Source organism: Rhinatrema bivittatum, chromosome 13 (assembly GCF_901001135.1).
Source record: "Rhinatrema bivittatum chromosome 13, aRhiBiv1.1, whole genome shotgun sequence".
Taxonomy (NCBI): Eukaryota; Metazoa; Chordata; class Amphibia; order Gymnophiona; family Rhinatrematidae; genus Rhinatrema; species Rhinatrema bivittatum.
Window position 1 is genome coordinate 19,988,584 of NC_042627.1, and position 13,450 is coordinate 20,002,033.

A 13,450-nucleotide genomic window follows, 5' to 3' on the forward strand; every position below is an offset into this window, starting at 1 on the left:
AAAAGACAGATAAAGGAAACATAACCTAGTGATACCACAGGCCATCCAGGTTGGAACCAGCAGAATACAACTTCCCAGAAACCAACCAAGTTGATGGTGGCCAGGTGTTGTATAGGAAGGTCATGGGCCTAAGGACAATCTCACTAGTCTTCACAGTTGTTCAGACTAGTGGTCAGACATGGGGGGTGGGGGCTGCTAGGTGCTGGATTAAGAAATAAAATTTGTTTGCTCATCTTTTCAGGCTGGCAGAGAACCAAAGAGACAACAAAAAAACAGACTTAGGGTAGATAAGAAGCAATATCTAACAGTCAATCAACTTCCATGGCTGGCATTTATCCTTAACAGTCTAGAGCAGAATAACTGTGCAGCCTAGTTGGCCAATTATTTATTTAGTCAATCTTATATTCCACGATTCTAAATATATACATATTTACTATGTCTGAGAATCCATATCTAGCAGCACAAGAACATGAACATTTTTAATAAGTTTATAGGCACTGTTAGGATATCTCTTGTGGTATAAAACATTTTGGGGACAACCTTTTGTCTGCACTGGGACAAAGTCTGTGGGTATTTTTTATCTGCAGATATTACAACAATTTTCATAAAGTACACATGCATTTTTAATTCTGAAACTTGCTGTTATACCTGCTTTTTGTGTGGGTAGATTTTTAATGAAAATAACTTGCATAGAATTGAAAATACAATCTACACATTTTCCAATCCAATCTAAACCATAACCCAGTGAACCTGAGTTTGAAAATTGTCCTAACAGTGTTAGTTGTAAAAAGACTGTAAAGTTAAAATAAGCAGCTCCAAGTTTTTCACTTCAAATTAATAAATTTCCCCCACTGAAAGTGATTCACATGTTGAAACATCTTCATCTCAAAATGGCTATAATCCGAGTTTGAGCAGACAGCATAGAAAAAGGTGCTCCAACTTTGCCAGCTCAAAACAGTTTCAAAGTTGAAATAGTTCCCTAAAACGTATAGTACTAAAATAAAGAAGATTCTGAAAAGGAGAATACACCTCTTAACAGCTCACAGACAAGCGTGCGACACTGGGTAGCAAGCCCTCTTCTAAAACTGACAATTAATGAATGAGAAACTGCAACCATTTGCTTTATCTTTGTGGCAAAACTATTCTCACAATAAGGTGCCTATCAGCACAGAAAAACTCACCTGTAATTTTGCCATTTGCTTCAGATGGAGGCTGCCAGTTTACAATTATAGTCCGGGGTTTACCTTCTTTGCTTACCACGGTCACATCCTTCGGGGGAGACGTCGGAACTGTAGAGAAGGAGATTCCCAGTAAAGACCTATCTCTTTCCCTTTCTTTTTGATGAATAGAGTTAATCTGAGTCTGTACAGGTTTTCAACCAATGGTACATGTTCATCGTTTTAACTAGTGACCCGGTGATGTGGCCTGTTTAAAGCCGTTAATTCTCAACCCTGTCCTGGGGGTAGACCTAACAAGTCTGGTTTTCAGGACAGACACAATAAATACACAAGGTATATTTGTAGACAAGGGGTAACTTCATTTATAAAAACTTACCTCATGCATATTTATTATAGCTATCTTGAAAAGCAGACGGGTTAGGTGTACCCTCCAGGACAGGGTTGAGAACTACTCGTTTAAAGAGTGTCACATGGTTTGTGCAATCATTACAGACTGTACGAGCTTTTATTTTTAAATCTATTATTTCACCATTTCGGAATACTACTTTAGATCAGTTTTGTACTTTAAATTACAACTACAACATAAATCCAGCAAATATCCCCTTAACCTCGTCTATGAGACTTTTTTCTCATAAGCAATGATTGCTGGAAGTAGTCACATTTCTGGTGCTTGAAGTACAGAAATACGGGAATTTATACCATGTTTATGATTTATGTTAGCAGGTCTAAGCAAAACCTCATAAATCGGGTAGCTATGTCTTTTGCTTTTTTGAATTGCTAAATTTCATCTAGCAGTTCTCAGAATGTAAAAGCTCAAAAGCAAGCAAAAAGAAAAAGGGCTTTAAACATGCAGCACATGAAGAAAAGAGCACAAAAATTAATGCAAAGCAAAATCTGTCACTAGGGACCATCACATCTTCCATTTTACTCTTTCATTTGTCCCTGCTGCTTGTATTTTGTTGGACACAAGAAGCCACCAATATAAAAGAGAGACCTTAACAATCACAATTGTGCACAATAAAAATTACTCCAAGGGGACACATTCTGAGGAAGCAAAAAGGAGTTTGGAAAAGGCCATTGAAGTACCTGTTATGGTAGGTTGTGTTTTGATTAATGGTGTCTACCCTCCAGAGCTTTTATTAACTGGATTTTCTACATTTTGTGCTTTCTGGTAATAAGTCTCTCTCTGTTGTGTAGTACTCTTATGAAGTGAGAAATGCTTTACTACCCTGGAACTGTGAACATTCTCCCAGTACTATGGATTCATAAAGATTCTTAAACTTTCTTTGTGAACTGATATCTCTAGGTCAGATAAAACAAAAAATACCTGTTTCAAAGGTGGTTCCATGAGCAGTCATACTCCACGTACTTGACCTCCGACCTTTAGTCACCATCACAGAAAACTCATACAGGGTATTTGGTTTCAACCCAGTTACTAAATAACTTAGAGTTGTTGTGTTTGCCATCTGAAATAGAAAGGTCTTCTAATGGAAGATGTTTTATACTGACCATACTATTACACATTTTGGCTTACAATTGTGCTTCACCAACATGCAAAACAACGCCATAATTTATTCATAATGCATCACCACTGGAAGGATACTTTATATAAATTGCACTTAATTAAATTTAAAAAAAATCTTACATTTACAAGGGACCCTTATCAGTGACCATATGTCCCTAGTAGGGCCCACACATGTCACTAGAAAGAGTAGGATGAGGTGGCTACCTTGTGGCTCTTTCATGTGCAAAATGTGGCTAGTCCTTCTTTCGCTGGTAACTGAGCAGCAGGGCAGAGGACAGAAGGGGGCTGAGGGAGAGAGTACACACAACAAAGCAGAGAAGAGCAACTCTGCTCTCTGTTTCTCCCTCTTTATTTATTTATTTATTTATTTATTTAACAGTTTTATATACCGAAGTTCTAGCAACAAAGTTACTAATCAATTCGGTTTACATTGTAACAATAAAATTGACAGAATGTAGAATAATGTCTTACAGAGAACAGGGAAGATTTAACTTGGAAAAATAAAATAAAATAACTTAATGAGAACAATAAATAACTTTGTTTTCATAGTGCTGTTAATTGTTGGAAGACACAAGAGAGAGAGGGAGGGTCTGCAGTATGGCACAGAGGCTTTTCTCTGCTCATCCCTGTTCTGCCCTTCTCTTCCTATCCAGGTCAGAAGCACCTGGCAATACCCCGATAGATTCCATGCTGCTTATGCTCAGGGATAAGCATTGGCTTTCCTTAAGCCTACCTGGCAAATAGGGATGTGCATTCATTTAAAACAAATGTGCAAAATGCGACAAATAAGGTTACTTCATTTATTTAATTTATTTATTTACGCATTTTATATACAGTCATTTAGAATATAGTTTGAAAAATATCCCGAAGCTGGAGTCTTTCAAATTTTATGACCTGAGGAGACATGTTGGAACATCATGTTCAAGCCCCAGACAATGCATACACTCAAGCAGTGATAGACATTTTTCCGTCATACATAGGGCACAATTTAAACCCTGTGGTTTCTTCGTCAGCCATTTTGAGGAAAATGTAGTTGATCACATCAAAAGTAAGAAATTATTATTATTTTTAAGACTCCAATGGAAAATACCTCAGGCCCTTTTGAAAATGAGGCCAAGGTACTGAAAAAAGGTAAAAGAAAAAAAATGCTAAGGGGAGCCTTGCGACTGAAGCTAAATCTTTCAAAGTCATAAAATGTGTGTTTTCTTCTGGGGGAAAAGACTTTGTGGCATGCGCCTGCGTGGTGCTGGTTGCACATAAGCAGAAGAGCCTTCTTGGCCTTTCTAGCTCTACCTAATAAATATTCTGCTCCTCGCAGCATCGGATGATGTCACCCACATTTGTAGCTGATTTACCTGGCTTGTCTATGGAGAACGTCTAAATGTGTTGTTTCCTGAAGGGAGATTACTTAAAAGGCAAAAGAGAATAGGGGTCTTTAGCTAGGAAAAGAGATTACAGAAGGGATATGATTGAGATTTATAAAATCATGAGTGGGGTTGAATGGGTAAATATGAAATGCTTATTTACCCTTTCAAACAAATCTAGGAGACACTCTATGAAACTAGCAATCGGCAGAGTTAAAACAAATCCTAGGAAGTATTTTTTCACTCAGCACACAATCAAGCTATGGAATCTGTTGATGGAGGATGTGGTCAAGGCAACTAACATAATGGGGTTCAAGGTGAGATTAATTACCACCTGATAATTTCCATTCCTTTAGTACAGTCAGACCAGTCCAGACGAGTGGTTTATGCACCCTAACCAGCAGAGGAAAACAGAGACAAACAGGTTCGCTGACATCACCCTTATATGTATCAGTGCTGATCGCAGCCTGCTAGTATTACCTCTAACAAGTTGATTTTGAACAATTTAAACTCTTAACCCATAATAAGAAAGAGTATCAAACTCAAACTAAACTTTTTCTCCTCCTCCTCTTTTTATTTTTTTTTTTCAACAGAGGGGTCCTAAAACTAAGAAACCCCATTCCAAAATAAGAACATTATAGAAACATACAAGATTATCATTAAAAACAACAAACCTGCATGAACCGCATCATAGATACAGCACCTCTTCTTACCGAAACTGTAAGAAAATAGATATGTTTGGCAGAATAGGGAGGAATCTGAACAGGTCTGACTGGACTCAAGGAAAGAAAATAATCGGATAACTTACTTCACCATCCCCATTATCCAGTCAGATCAATCCAGATGAGTGGGATGTACACAGCTACTCCTGACTAGGGCAAGACATGCCAAACCCGCAAAAGCAGCCTCCCATCTGGCCTCACATCTAATTGATAATGCCTAGAAAAGTATGTAGCAAATACAGCGTCACCTTGCAGATATTCTGTGGAGAAACCAACCACAACTCTGCCCAGGAAGCCGCTTGAGCTCAAGTGGAATGAGCCCTCACCTACTTAGGCGGACTCTACTACCATCCACATATGCTGCCATAATGGCCTCCTTAATTCAATGAGCTATTGAAGCCTTGGTAGCTGCATCACTTTTCCAAGGTCCAACAAATAGGACAAAAAGATGATACAATTTTCTGAATGCATTTGTGACCTTAAGATACTGCATAAGAATCCCTTTACATTCAAAGGATGGGACACCCTGTAATCTTCCTTATCCATTCGGTTGCTAAACAAAGGTAATGAGATATTGATTCATATGGAAGACAGAAACATCTTTTGGAAGAAAGGCACCGTACTAATCTTAACAGTGTCATCTGTGAACTGCAAAAAATATTCTTTACAGGACAATTGTGAGATTCTTCTCGCAGAACACATAGCCACCAGAAACACCGCTTCCAGGGTAAGCAGCCTTAGCGACATATCTCTAATAGGCTCAAATTGCAGGCTTTCTATAAAGGTCAGGACCAAACTGAGATCCTAGAATAGGACAGAAGTCCTTATTGTAGGTCTAATGTGTTTTACTCCCCTTAGAAAGCATATCATATCAGGGTGAGAACTGGCCCAACACTTTCCCCCATAACATGCAATAGCGGTAAACTACACTTTCAACAACTTAAGTGCCAAACTTTCCTGTAAGAAATCCAATCTACTGGTGCACCAGTGTTAAAAAAACCAAAACAAAACAAAAAAAATAAAACCTCTCCAGATCTGCATATTCATCGAAAATGTGGAAGACATTCACTACCTCCTAAGAATAATCTTTCTTTATTAGACAAGCTCTCTTAAGGGCCAAGCCATAAGACAAAACTGACCAAGCTTTGAGATAGCAAATCTCTTTCCGGAGAGAGACAAATTGGATCACCAAGCAGTAAACACACAAAATTCACATATCAAGGGTACCTTGGTCAACCTGGAGCCACCAAAATTACCAGACCCAGATGCTCCAATATCCTCTGAACTACTCTCCCTATCAGAGACCATGGTAGAAACATGTATAGAACTGTATTTGATGGCCAGCATTGAATCAAAGCACCCAAGCTTAAATAACACTGCTCCCATCTTCGGCTGTACAATCTGTTCACTTTTGCATTTGGAAGGTTGCCATCAAATCCATCCATCGGATTACCCACATGGACATTATCAAATTGAACACTGCTTGAGACAGAGACTACTGTCCTGGGTCCACATTATGTCGACTGAGGAAACCTGTCTGCACATTTTGGTGCCTCCTTGCTGGGTGATATATGCAATTGCTGCTGCCTTGTTGGGCATTACTCTGCCTGACCCTTTAAACTCAGGCCAAAGTGCAACACGGCTAACTGAATAGCTCTAGTCGCTAATCGATTGATGCACTAACTCTATTCCTTTTGAAACCACTGGCCCTGAGCAATTTGCCTCAGGCAATGAGCCCCCATGCCATCAGGTTGACATCAATCATCATCATTACCCAGGTAGCGGGTTCCAAGTCCACACATCAAATTCTTTGAATTCATATACCACTGCAGGCTCACCTTTACCCACTGGGGTACTAGTAGCCATGTGGAGTAATCCTGAGGCTTTGGGTTCCACCCTGGAAAGTAAGGTTCTCTGCAAAGATCTCATTGTGGGCCCCATGCCCAGGGAGCCAACTCTAATGCTGCTGCCATGGAACCTAGGAGCTGAAGATAATTCCAAACTGTCAGCCTCCTGGCCAATAGCAATGAAAGAACTTGGTGATGTACCTTCTGAATCCTCAGTTTTGTTAGACGCACTTGTCCTGCTTTTGTGTTGAACAGTGCTCCCAGATACTTCAGGGTTTGAGAAGGGCACTGCCAGGTGGAAATTTAAGGAAGATGTCCCAATGTCTGTTCTTCAGGGCTGAGTGGAGGAAGGCCCAATTCCCTGCACTACCATGCTGTCCTAAGATAGCTACCAAAAGAGAGCCACAGCACCACTCATTTACATTACATTTATTGTTATTTATGAATCGCCTAACACTAAAAGGACTAGGCAATGAACAAGAATACAATCATAATATTAAAATCATAAGACAAACAATACAATAAAATAAAGTAAGAAAAACAAACAATAATGAACAAATTAAAATATCATATAAATAAATAAAACAACATATGATAAAAACCATTATCAACTAATGTAATACGAAATAAAACTTAAAAATAAGCTAGGTTAAAAAGAAAGGTTTTAACTTGCTTTCTGAAATTCTTAACTCGGCTGCTTTGTCTGAAGAGCAGCGAAGGATTTTCCAGGAAAGGCTAATTCAATGCCTTGAAGTTCTTCCTCTGCACTTTGATAGGTGTGGCACAATTTGGAAGTTCTACTCGAAGCAGTTTTGTGAACACAGCAGTTCTGGCAGCACACAGGCTTTTTCCCCGCGGTTTGCCACTGGCTCCATAATGGCAGCCCCCCTCCCCTTATTCTCTGCTGCAGACCTCCTGCAGGAGCTTAAGGAATAAAAATCCTACTGCTGTACTCACCTGACAACACCTCAACTCTGAGAGTGATGGTCTGCCAACGCCCCACAGCTTAGCTGCTCTGATTCTCTCTTGTTGATTTTTTTATTTTTAACTTTATTCCCACAGGGCCAGAGACAGTGAGAAAGAGAGCAGAAAGAACAATATTAGCAGGGGAGATCCACTGGGTGGCAGTGGGGGCCAAATGGAAAAAGAGACTCCAAGTCTGGAAGCCCCCCACCTTATCTAGGCTGTGCTCAACTGAGGAATGGAGTGCTGCTTTCACCTCAGGAGCTGCTCCCAACAATTCCTAACACAGCCTACTAGGCCTCAGTCCACAGCACGAAATGCACCTGTACCATCTGCTGTAAACAAAGACGGCTGAGATCAATATGGACACATATAAGGGTGATATTAGCAAACCTGTTTATCTTGGTTTCCATCTGCTGATTAGGAGCGTAACCCACTTGTCTTGACTGGTCTGATTGGATTTAGAAGAAGAGCGGATTTGACAAGCTCCTGAAGGAAAAGCCCATAATCCGTTATTTATATATTTATTTGATTGATTTGTATTCCACCTGTCCACCAGGAAGACTTAGGGTAGCCAATGCTTATCCCCAGGAGGTACAAGAAATAGATCAACTGTTGGGGATCTGCCGGGTACTGTGATCCAGAGTGGCCACTGTTGGAGACAGGATGCTGGGCTCAATGGACCTTGGGGTCTGTCCAAACATGGAACTTATGTTCTATGAGATCCCACTCTTTTACACAGTTAGAATCTTTTCTCTCTTTACTAGAGAGTGTATGTCATCAATATTAAGCATTTGTATTTTTAATGTACTCATTTAACACAAACATCTGAGGGGGTAATTCAAAATAATAGACGAATAAGAAAAAAATGCAAAGATATTTCCAACCCCCCCCGCCTTTAGCTGAGGTCACCGTCTAACACATTTATAAAGACAAAGCTTATTTATGTTCTTATAACATACAATTTTAAAATCATATTCAGTATTTCCAGTCCCCTTCTTTCTAAAACCTTTTTCAGTTTGATTCAGACATGTGTCACCATCAGTTAGGAGCTTATGGCTGATCTGCCTCCAGTACCTTATACTTCGTGTTTGCTGGGATGTTGGTCTTCCAGCGGACTGTGTAGTAGCGAGCATCAGTAATCTTCTGGTTCTTCGGCAGAGAGTTGTCCGCCCAAGTGATCCTTATGGTGTCATGGTTTAGTATGGAAGCCTGAACTCCCACTGGTGGCATCATGGGGGTGGGATCTGGCACTGGAGTGTATGGAGCATTAACAACAAATAAATCAACTTCAGAAGTGTCTGGGAAGGAGGGATTGATGGGTAAAAATCAGCATATTTTAAATTAAAAAAAAGGAGAAGTGGTAATTCAAAGTAAAACGAAAGAAAAAGGGAAATGCAAGGTTATTACAATGGAATGAGAGGTGTGAAGGGAAGAAAAAGAGAGGGAACCCAGAGTTAATAGGCAACATTTACAGACTCTAAAAATCCTATTCATATTGCTTTCATAAGCAATAGACAGTATAAATTTCAAAACTGATGAATGTCTAAACCTAAGTAGTTTTTGGTTCATGGCAGCCATCGGTATAGCATTTCAAATCATCTAATTTGTGGAAAAATTTTGCCTCCTGTCTCTACCTCCCTCCCACTTGATTGAACTAGTAGTTTTACATCTTCCCTTTTCCAAAAAAAAAAAAAAAAGGCCCCTGTGAAAGTATGAACATTTTTCTATAACTTTTTCACTCAAAAAGATATGATGGGGAGGCAAAATGCATTTCAATTTAGTTTAAATAAAATTTTATTAGAAGATTATTTAAAACTGCAATAGAAATTTGTTAAAAACAAATTATATGTTTATATCACATTGCAAACCACTTAAAAGCTGCAATCTGTACACAAATCCATACAAAATAATGGAGCTGCCTAAGGCAGCTTACCTGTAGACTGGTCTTGGGAATATGCAGCTATTTAATAGTTTGCACTGAAAAAACATAGTAATAAGCATATATCATACCAATTATCACCAATTTTTTTTTTTTTTACAAAATGGTGATCTGCTCCAATCTGGTTTTTGCCCTTTACATTCAACTGAAACAGACTTTGCCAAGTATCATATAACTTATTTATGGCTAAAGCCAAAGGCCTTTACTCGGTCTTTATTCTCCTTGACCTGTCTGCGGCTTTTGATACAGTTGATCCACCTACTCCTTCATACTCTGTCCTCACTTGGATGGCAGGACTCTGTCTTATCTTGGTTCTCTCTTCTTACCTCTTCCATTGCATGTTTAATGTTTCCTCTGGTGGATCCTCCTCTACTGCCATCACACTATCAATTGGGGCGTCTCAGGACTCTGTCCTGGGCCCTTTTCTCTTCTTCCCTGTATACTAATTCCCTTGGTGCTCTGATTTCCTCTCATGGCTTTCAATGTTTATGCCGATGACTCTCGGATCTACCTCTCTACACCAGAAATTTCATCAGAAAACCAGTCCCAGATTTCAGCCTGCTTGTCTGACATTGCTGCCCGGATGTTCCACCACCATCTTAAAAATGGTTGAGCTCCTTATCTTTCCCAAGCCCACCTCTCCTCTTCATCCCTTCTCTATTGCTGTGGCTAACATGGTCATCCTCCCAGTCCCCCCAGCCCGTAACCTAGGCGTCGTTTTTGACTCCTCCCATTCCTTCCCTACACACATCCAAAACTCTGCTAAAATGTGCCGTTTCTTTCTCTATATCACCATCAAAATCCATCCCTTTCTTTCTGAACACGCCAGCAGAACCCTTATCCACTCTCTCCTCCTGCTTAAACTATGGCAACCTACTCCTCACAGGTTTCCCAGTGAGTCAGCCTAAATTCAGCTGCACGACTTATCTTTCACCAAATTTGCTACACCCATATAACCTCTCTTCTGAAGTAACTGCATTGGTTCCCTTTCCATTCCAGCATACAATTCAAGTTCCTCTTATTTATCTACAAGTGCCTTCACTCTACAGCTTCTCACTACCTTTCCTCTCTTTACATCCCTCTTCATGCACGACGCTCATTAGTCAAGGTACATCACCAATTCCCGGACTCACCTGGCTGCATCATGTACTTGGAAAAGACTTCCTGAGCTTGTGAGTCATGCTCCCTCTCTCTCACCTTGTTTAAATCCCATCTGAAAACCCATCTTTATGAGTGCTTTTAAATCTTAAACCTGTTGGTTTACCTTAGCCTCAATAACTAATTTTAACAATTGTCTGTTGACTCGCCTGTTTGTCTTGATTAGATTATATGCTCTTTTGAGCAGGGAATGTCTGGTGTGTTGTTTTACAGCACTGCATATGTCAAGTAGCACTATAGAAATGTTAAGTAGTAGTAGTAATAGAATACACTTCTATTATATCCTTTGATTATAACAGTTATAATTAATGCTCAACATCATTTAGGGATAATGAAGATCACTACTATCCATTCTGATGAAGGTAATTAATGCTGATTAACGCTTATTATGACATATACAGTGTTTCTTTAGTTGCAATCCATTTTTCTTCCATTGCTTATCATCCCCATATCTCTAACCAATAATTTGAGGACAAGATAAAATGGAGAATTTATCAGACAGGTTCCACTTTTACCTGTATGGGATCGAGTTACTGCACTCTCATACAGGGGAATTCCTTCGCCAACATTGTTAAAGGCCTTCAATGTTATCACGTAGTGGGAGCTTGGATCTAAAAGAATGAAATATTGATTGAAGTTGAGTTTATCAAATTCATAGCCTACAAAACAATAATTAAATTACTTTCCAAGTCTATCTTTACGTTCCGATGCAGAAAAGTAAAAATGAGATCCTACTGTGGCAATAAAGGGACTACTTATTATACTTTCAATAACCAACATTTGAATCTTTGCACTAGGTGTGTGCAAGCACTTTGCTCCTTTCAAAGAAAACGCTTCCTGTCATACAATGAAACTTCAGTAAATGTGAGAGACTTTAGACATATCCTTCTATTTCTCTTATTTCTGTCCAAGCGCATCGAAATCCTCCCATACAAAGTCTGAGTTAAGATGATTGGAATCAAAAGCATAGTCAGTTACTTTCCAAGCCAAAATTCACAGACAGAGCTGATTGATATTCATTAAGAGTTTTTCCCTCTTTTCAACTCTTACAGTCTACAATCAGTAAACCAAACTGTTTAAGAAAGGCATCCAGCTTTACAGCACAGGGGCATATTGGAATAGTAGAACATGCTTGGTGAACCCCAAAAGAGGCATCTTTAGGTGGGTCCTCCTCTACTGCCATCCCACTATCAATTGCTGTACTTCATGGTTCTGTCCTGGGCCCTCTTCTCTTCCTGTGTATACTAATTCCCTTGGTGCTTTGATTTCCTTTCATAGCTTTCAATACAATCTTTATGCTGATGAATCCAAAATTTACTTTCTCTGCACCAGAAATTTAATCAGGAATCCAGTTCCAGATGTTAGCCTACTTATCTGACATTGCTGCCTGGATGTCCCACAGCCACATTAAACTCAATATGACCAAGACAGAGCTCCTTATCTTGCCCCCTGCAAGCCTACTTCCTTTCTTCCTCCTTTCTCTGTTCCTCTGGATAACACTGTAATCCCGCCCAGTCCCCCTCAGGCCATAAGCCTGACTATATCCCCATGGGCTGACTATATCCTCATGTTCACTGCCTTCTGCTGATACTAAATGAAGGATGGAAAGTGAACATAGGTCTGCTCAGTCCAGCAGATGGTGGGTGCTGGTGCATAAGGGATTAGATTCAAAATCTCTGGCGGGGAGGAGTGGTGGCATAACACCAACAGTGCCTAGGGGAGGCAAAATCCAAACACTATCACTACTGGTGGCAGTGAAGCAGCACAGCAAGGACCATAGAGAACATGTGTTCCTGGTCCCACATCTGCTGTTCTCCCAGTCCCATGTATTTTTTTGGCTACACATTCCTCCGATATCAACTTTCCCAAGTCTTCTGAGGATGCTCGGTATATCCCTGTTACAGAGTGAAGTTACGACAAACTACCTCTCTACTATTCAACTGTGGACTGCAATGTCTTACAGGAAGTTGTCCACTGGGTAGCAGTATTGCTCAATAAATGGAACTAAAGAAGCGGCCTGATCTTAACAGTAAAATGCTTGTTTTACCAATACCTTATACTTAACAAGGTCATAGAAGCCAGCTTCTTGTTTACAACAGGGATTCTCGGCAAAAGATAAGAGCTCCAACAACTCAAAAGATAAACTTGTAAATGGTGGTCAAGGTCTCTGCTGTAAGACTTACACATCCCATATTTTCTTCAGTCTTTTCATTCAGTTACTACACAGTGACAGCTTATTGAAGTCTAACTATTAAACATCTCCTACTCCTACATATTCGCTACTAAAGTTCTTTGTAAAAAAGGTTAAATCTGTTAAATGCTATTGTTACATTCTATGTTACTTGTAATAATGTTCAATGGTTTATTGTTATTGTTCCATGTTCTATGTAAAAAAACCCAGGTCTAACTTCCCAGACCAGGGCAACCTCTTTCGTTACTTGTAAACCGGACTGATTTGTATTGCATACAGGAATTCCGGTATATAAAAATTTAAAATAAATAAATAAATAAATAAATAAATAAATAAATACTCATCGTTTTCAGATACGTATCATTGATTAGCTGTCAATGTCAAACTAAACGGGGGGGGGGGGGGAACCACCTACATTGTATAAGCCACTGTTGCCAAACAGTAATTAAATTAACAATCAGAGACAAAAACAAATTAAAGAGTAAGCAATTGCAGAGCCTGGAGAAAATTTATCTATGTATATTTGACTGGAAAATCTACTTTTTACTGAATCAACAATA

The 13,450-nt window shown here is 39.5% G+C and overlaps 1 protein-coding gene across 12 annotated transcripts in view; it reads right to left on the reverse strand.

Annotated features, from left to right (window-relative positions):
• Window positions 1–13,450, reverse strand: part of NEO1 (neogenin 1) — a 598,116-nt gene that overhangs the window by 73,171 nt on the left and 511,495 nt on the right. For 8 of the 12 annotated variants that reach the window (XM_029574457.1, XM_029574458.1, XM_029574456.1 and 5 more), the window contains exons 16-19: window positions 11,215–11,310; window positions 8,677–8,900; window positions 2,506–2,644; window positions 1,182–1,289 (exon numbers count right to left, since the gene is read on the reverse strand). In XM_029574457.1, the coding sequence (XP_029430317.1) occupies window positions 1,182–1,289; window positions 2,506–2,644; window positions 8,677–8,900; window positions 11,215–11,310 (567 nt within the window). The remainder of the gene's footprint in view (window positions 1–1,181; window positions 1,290–2,505; window positions 2,645–8,676; window positions 8,901–11,214; window positions 11,311–13,450) is intronic. The other 4 variants (XM_029574454.1, XM_029574453.1, XM_029574450.1 and 1 more) reach the window with 1 other exon arrangement.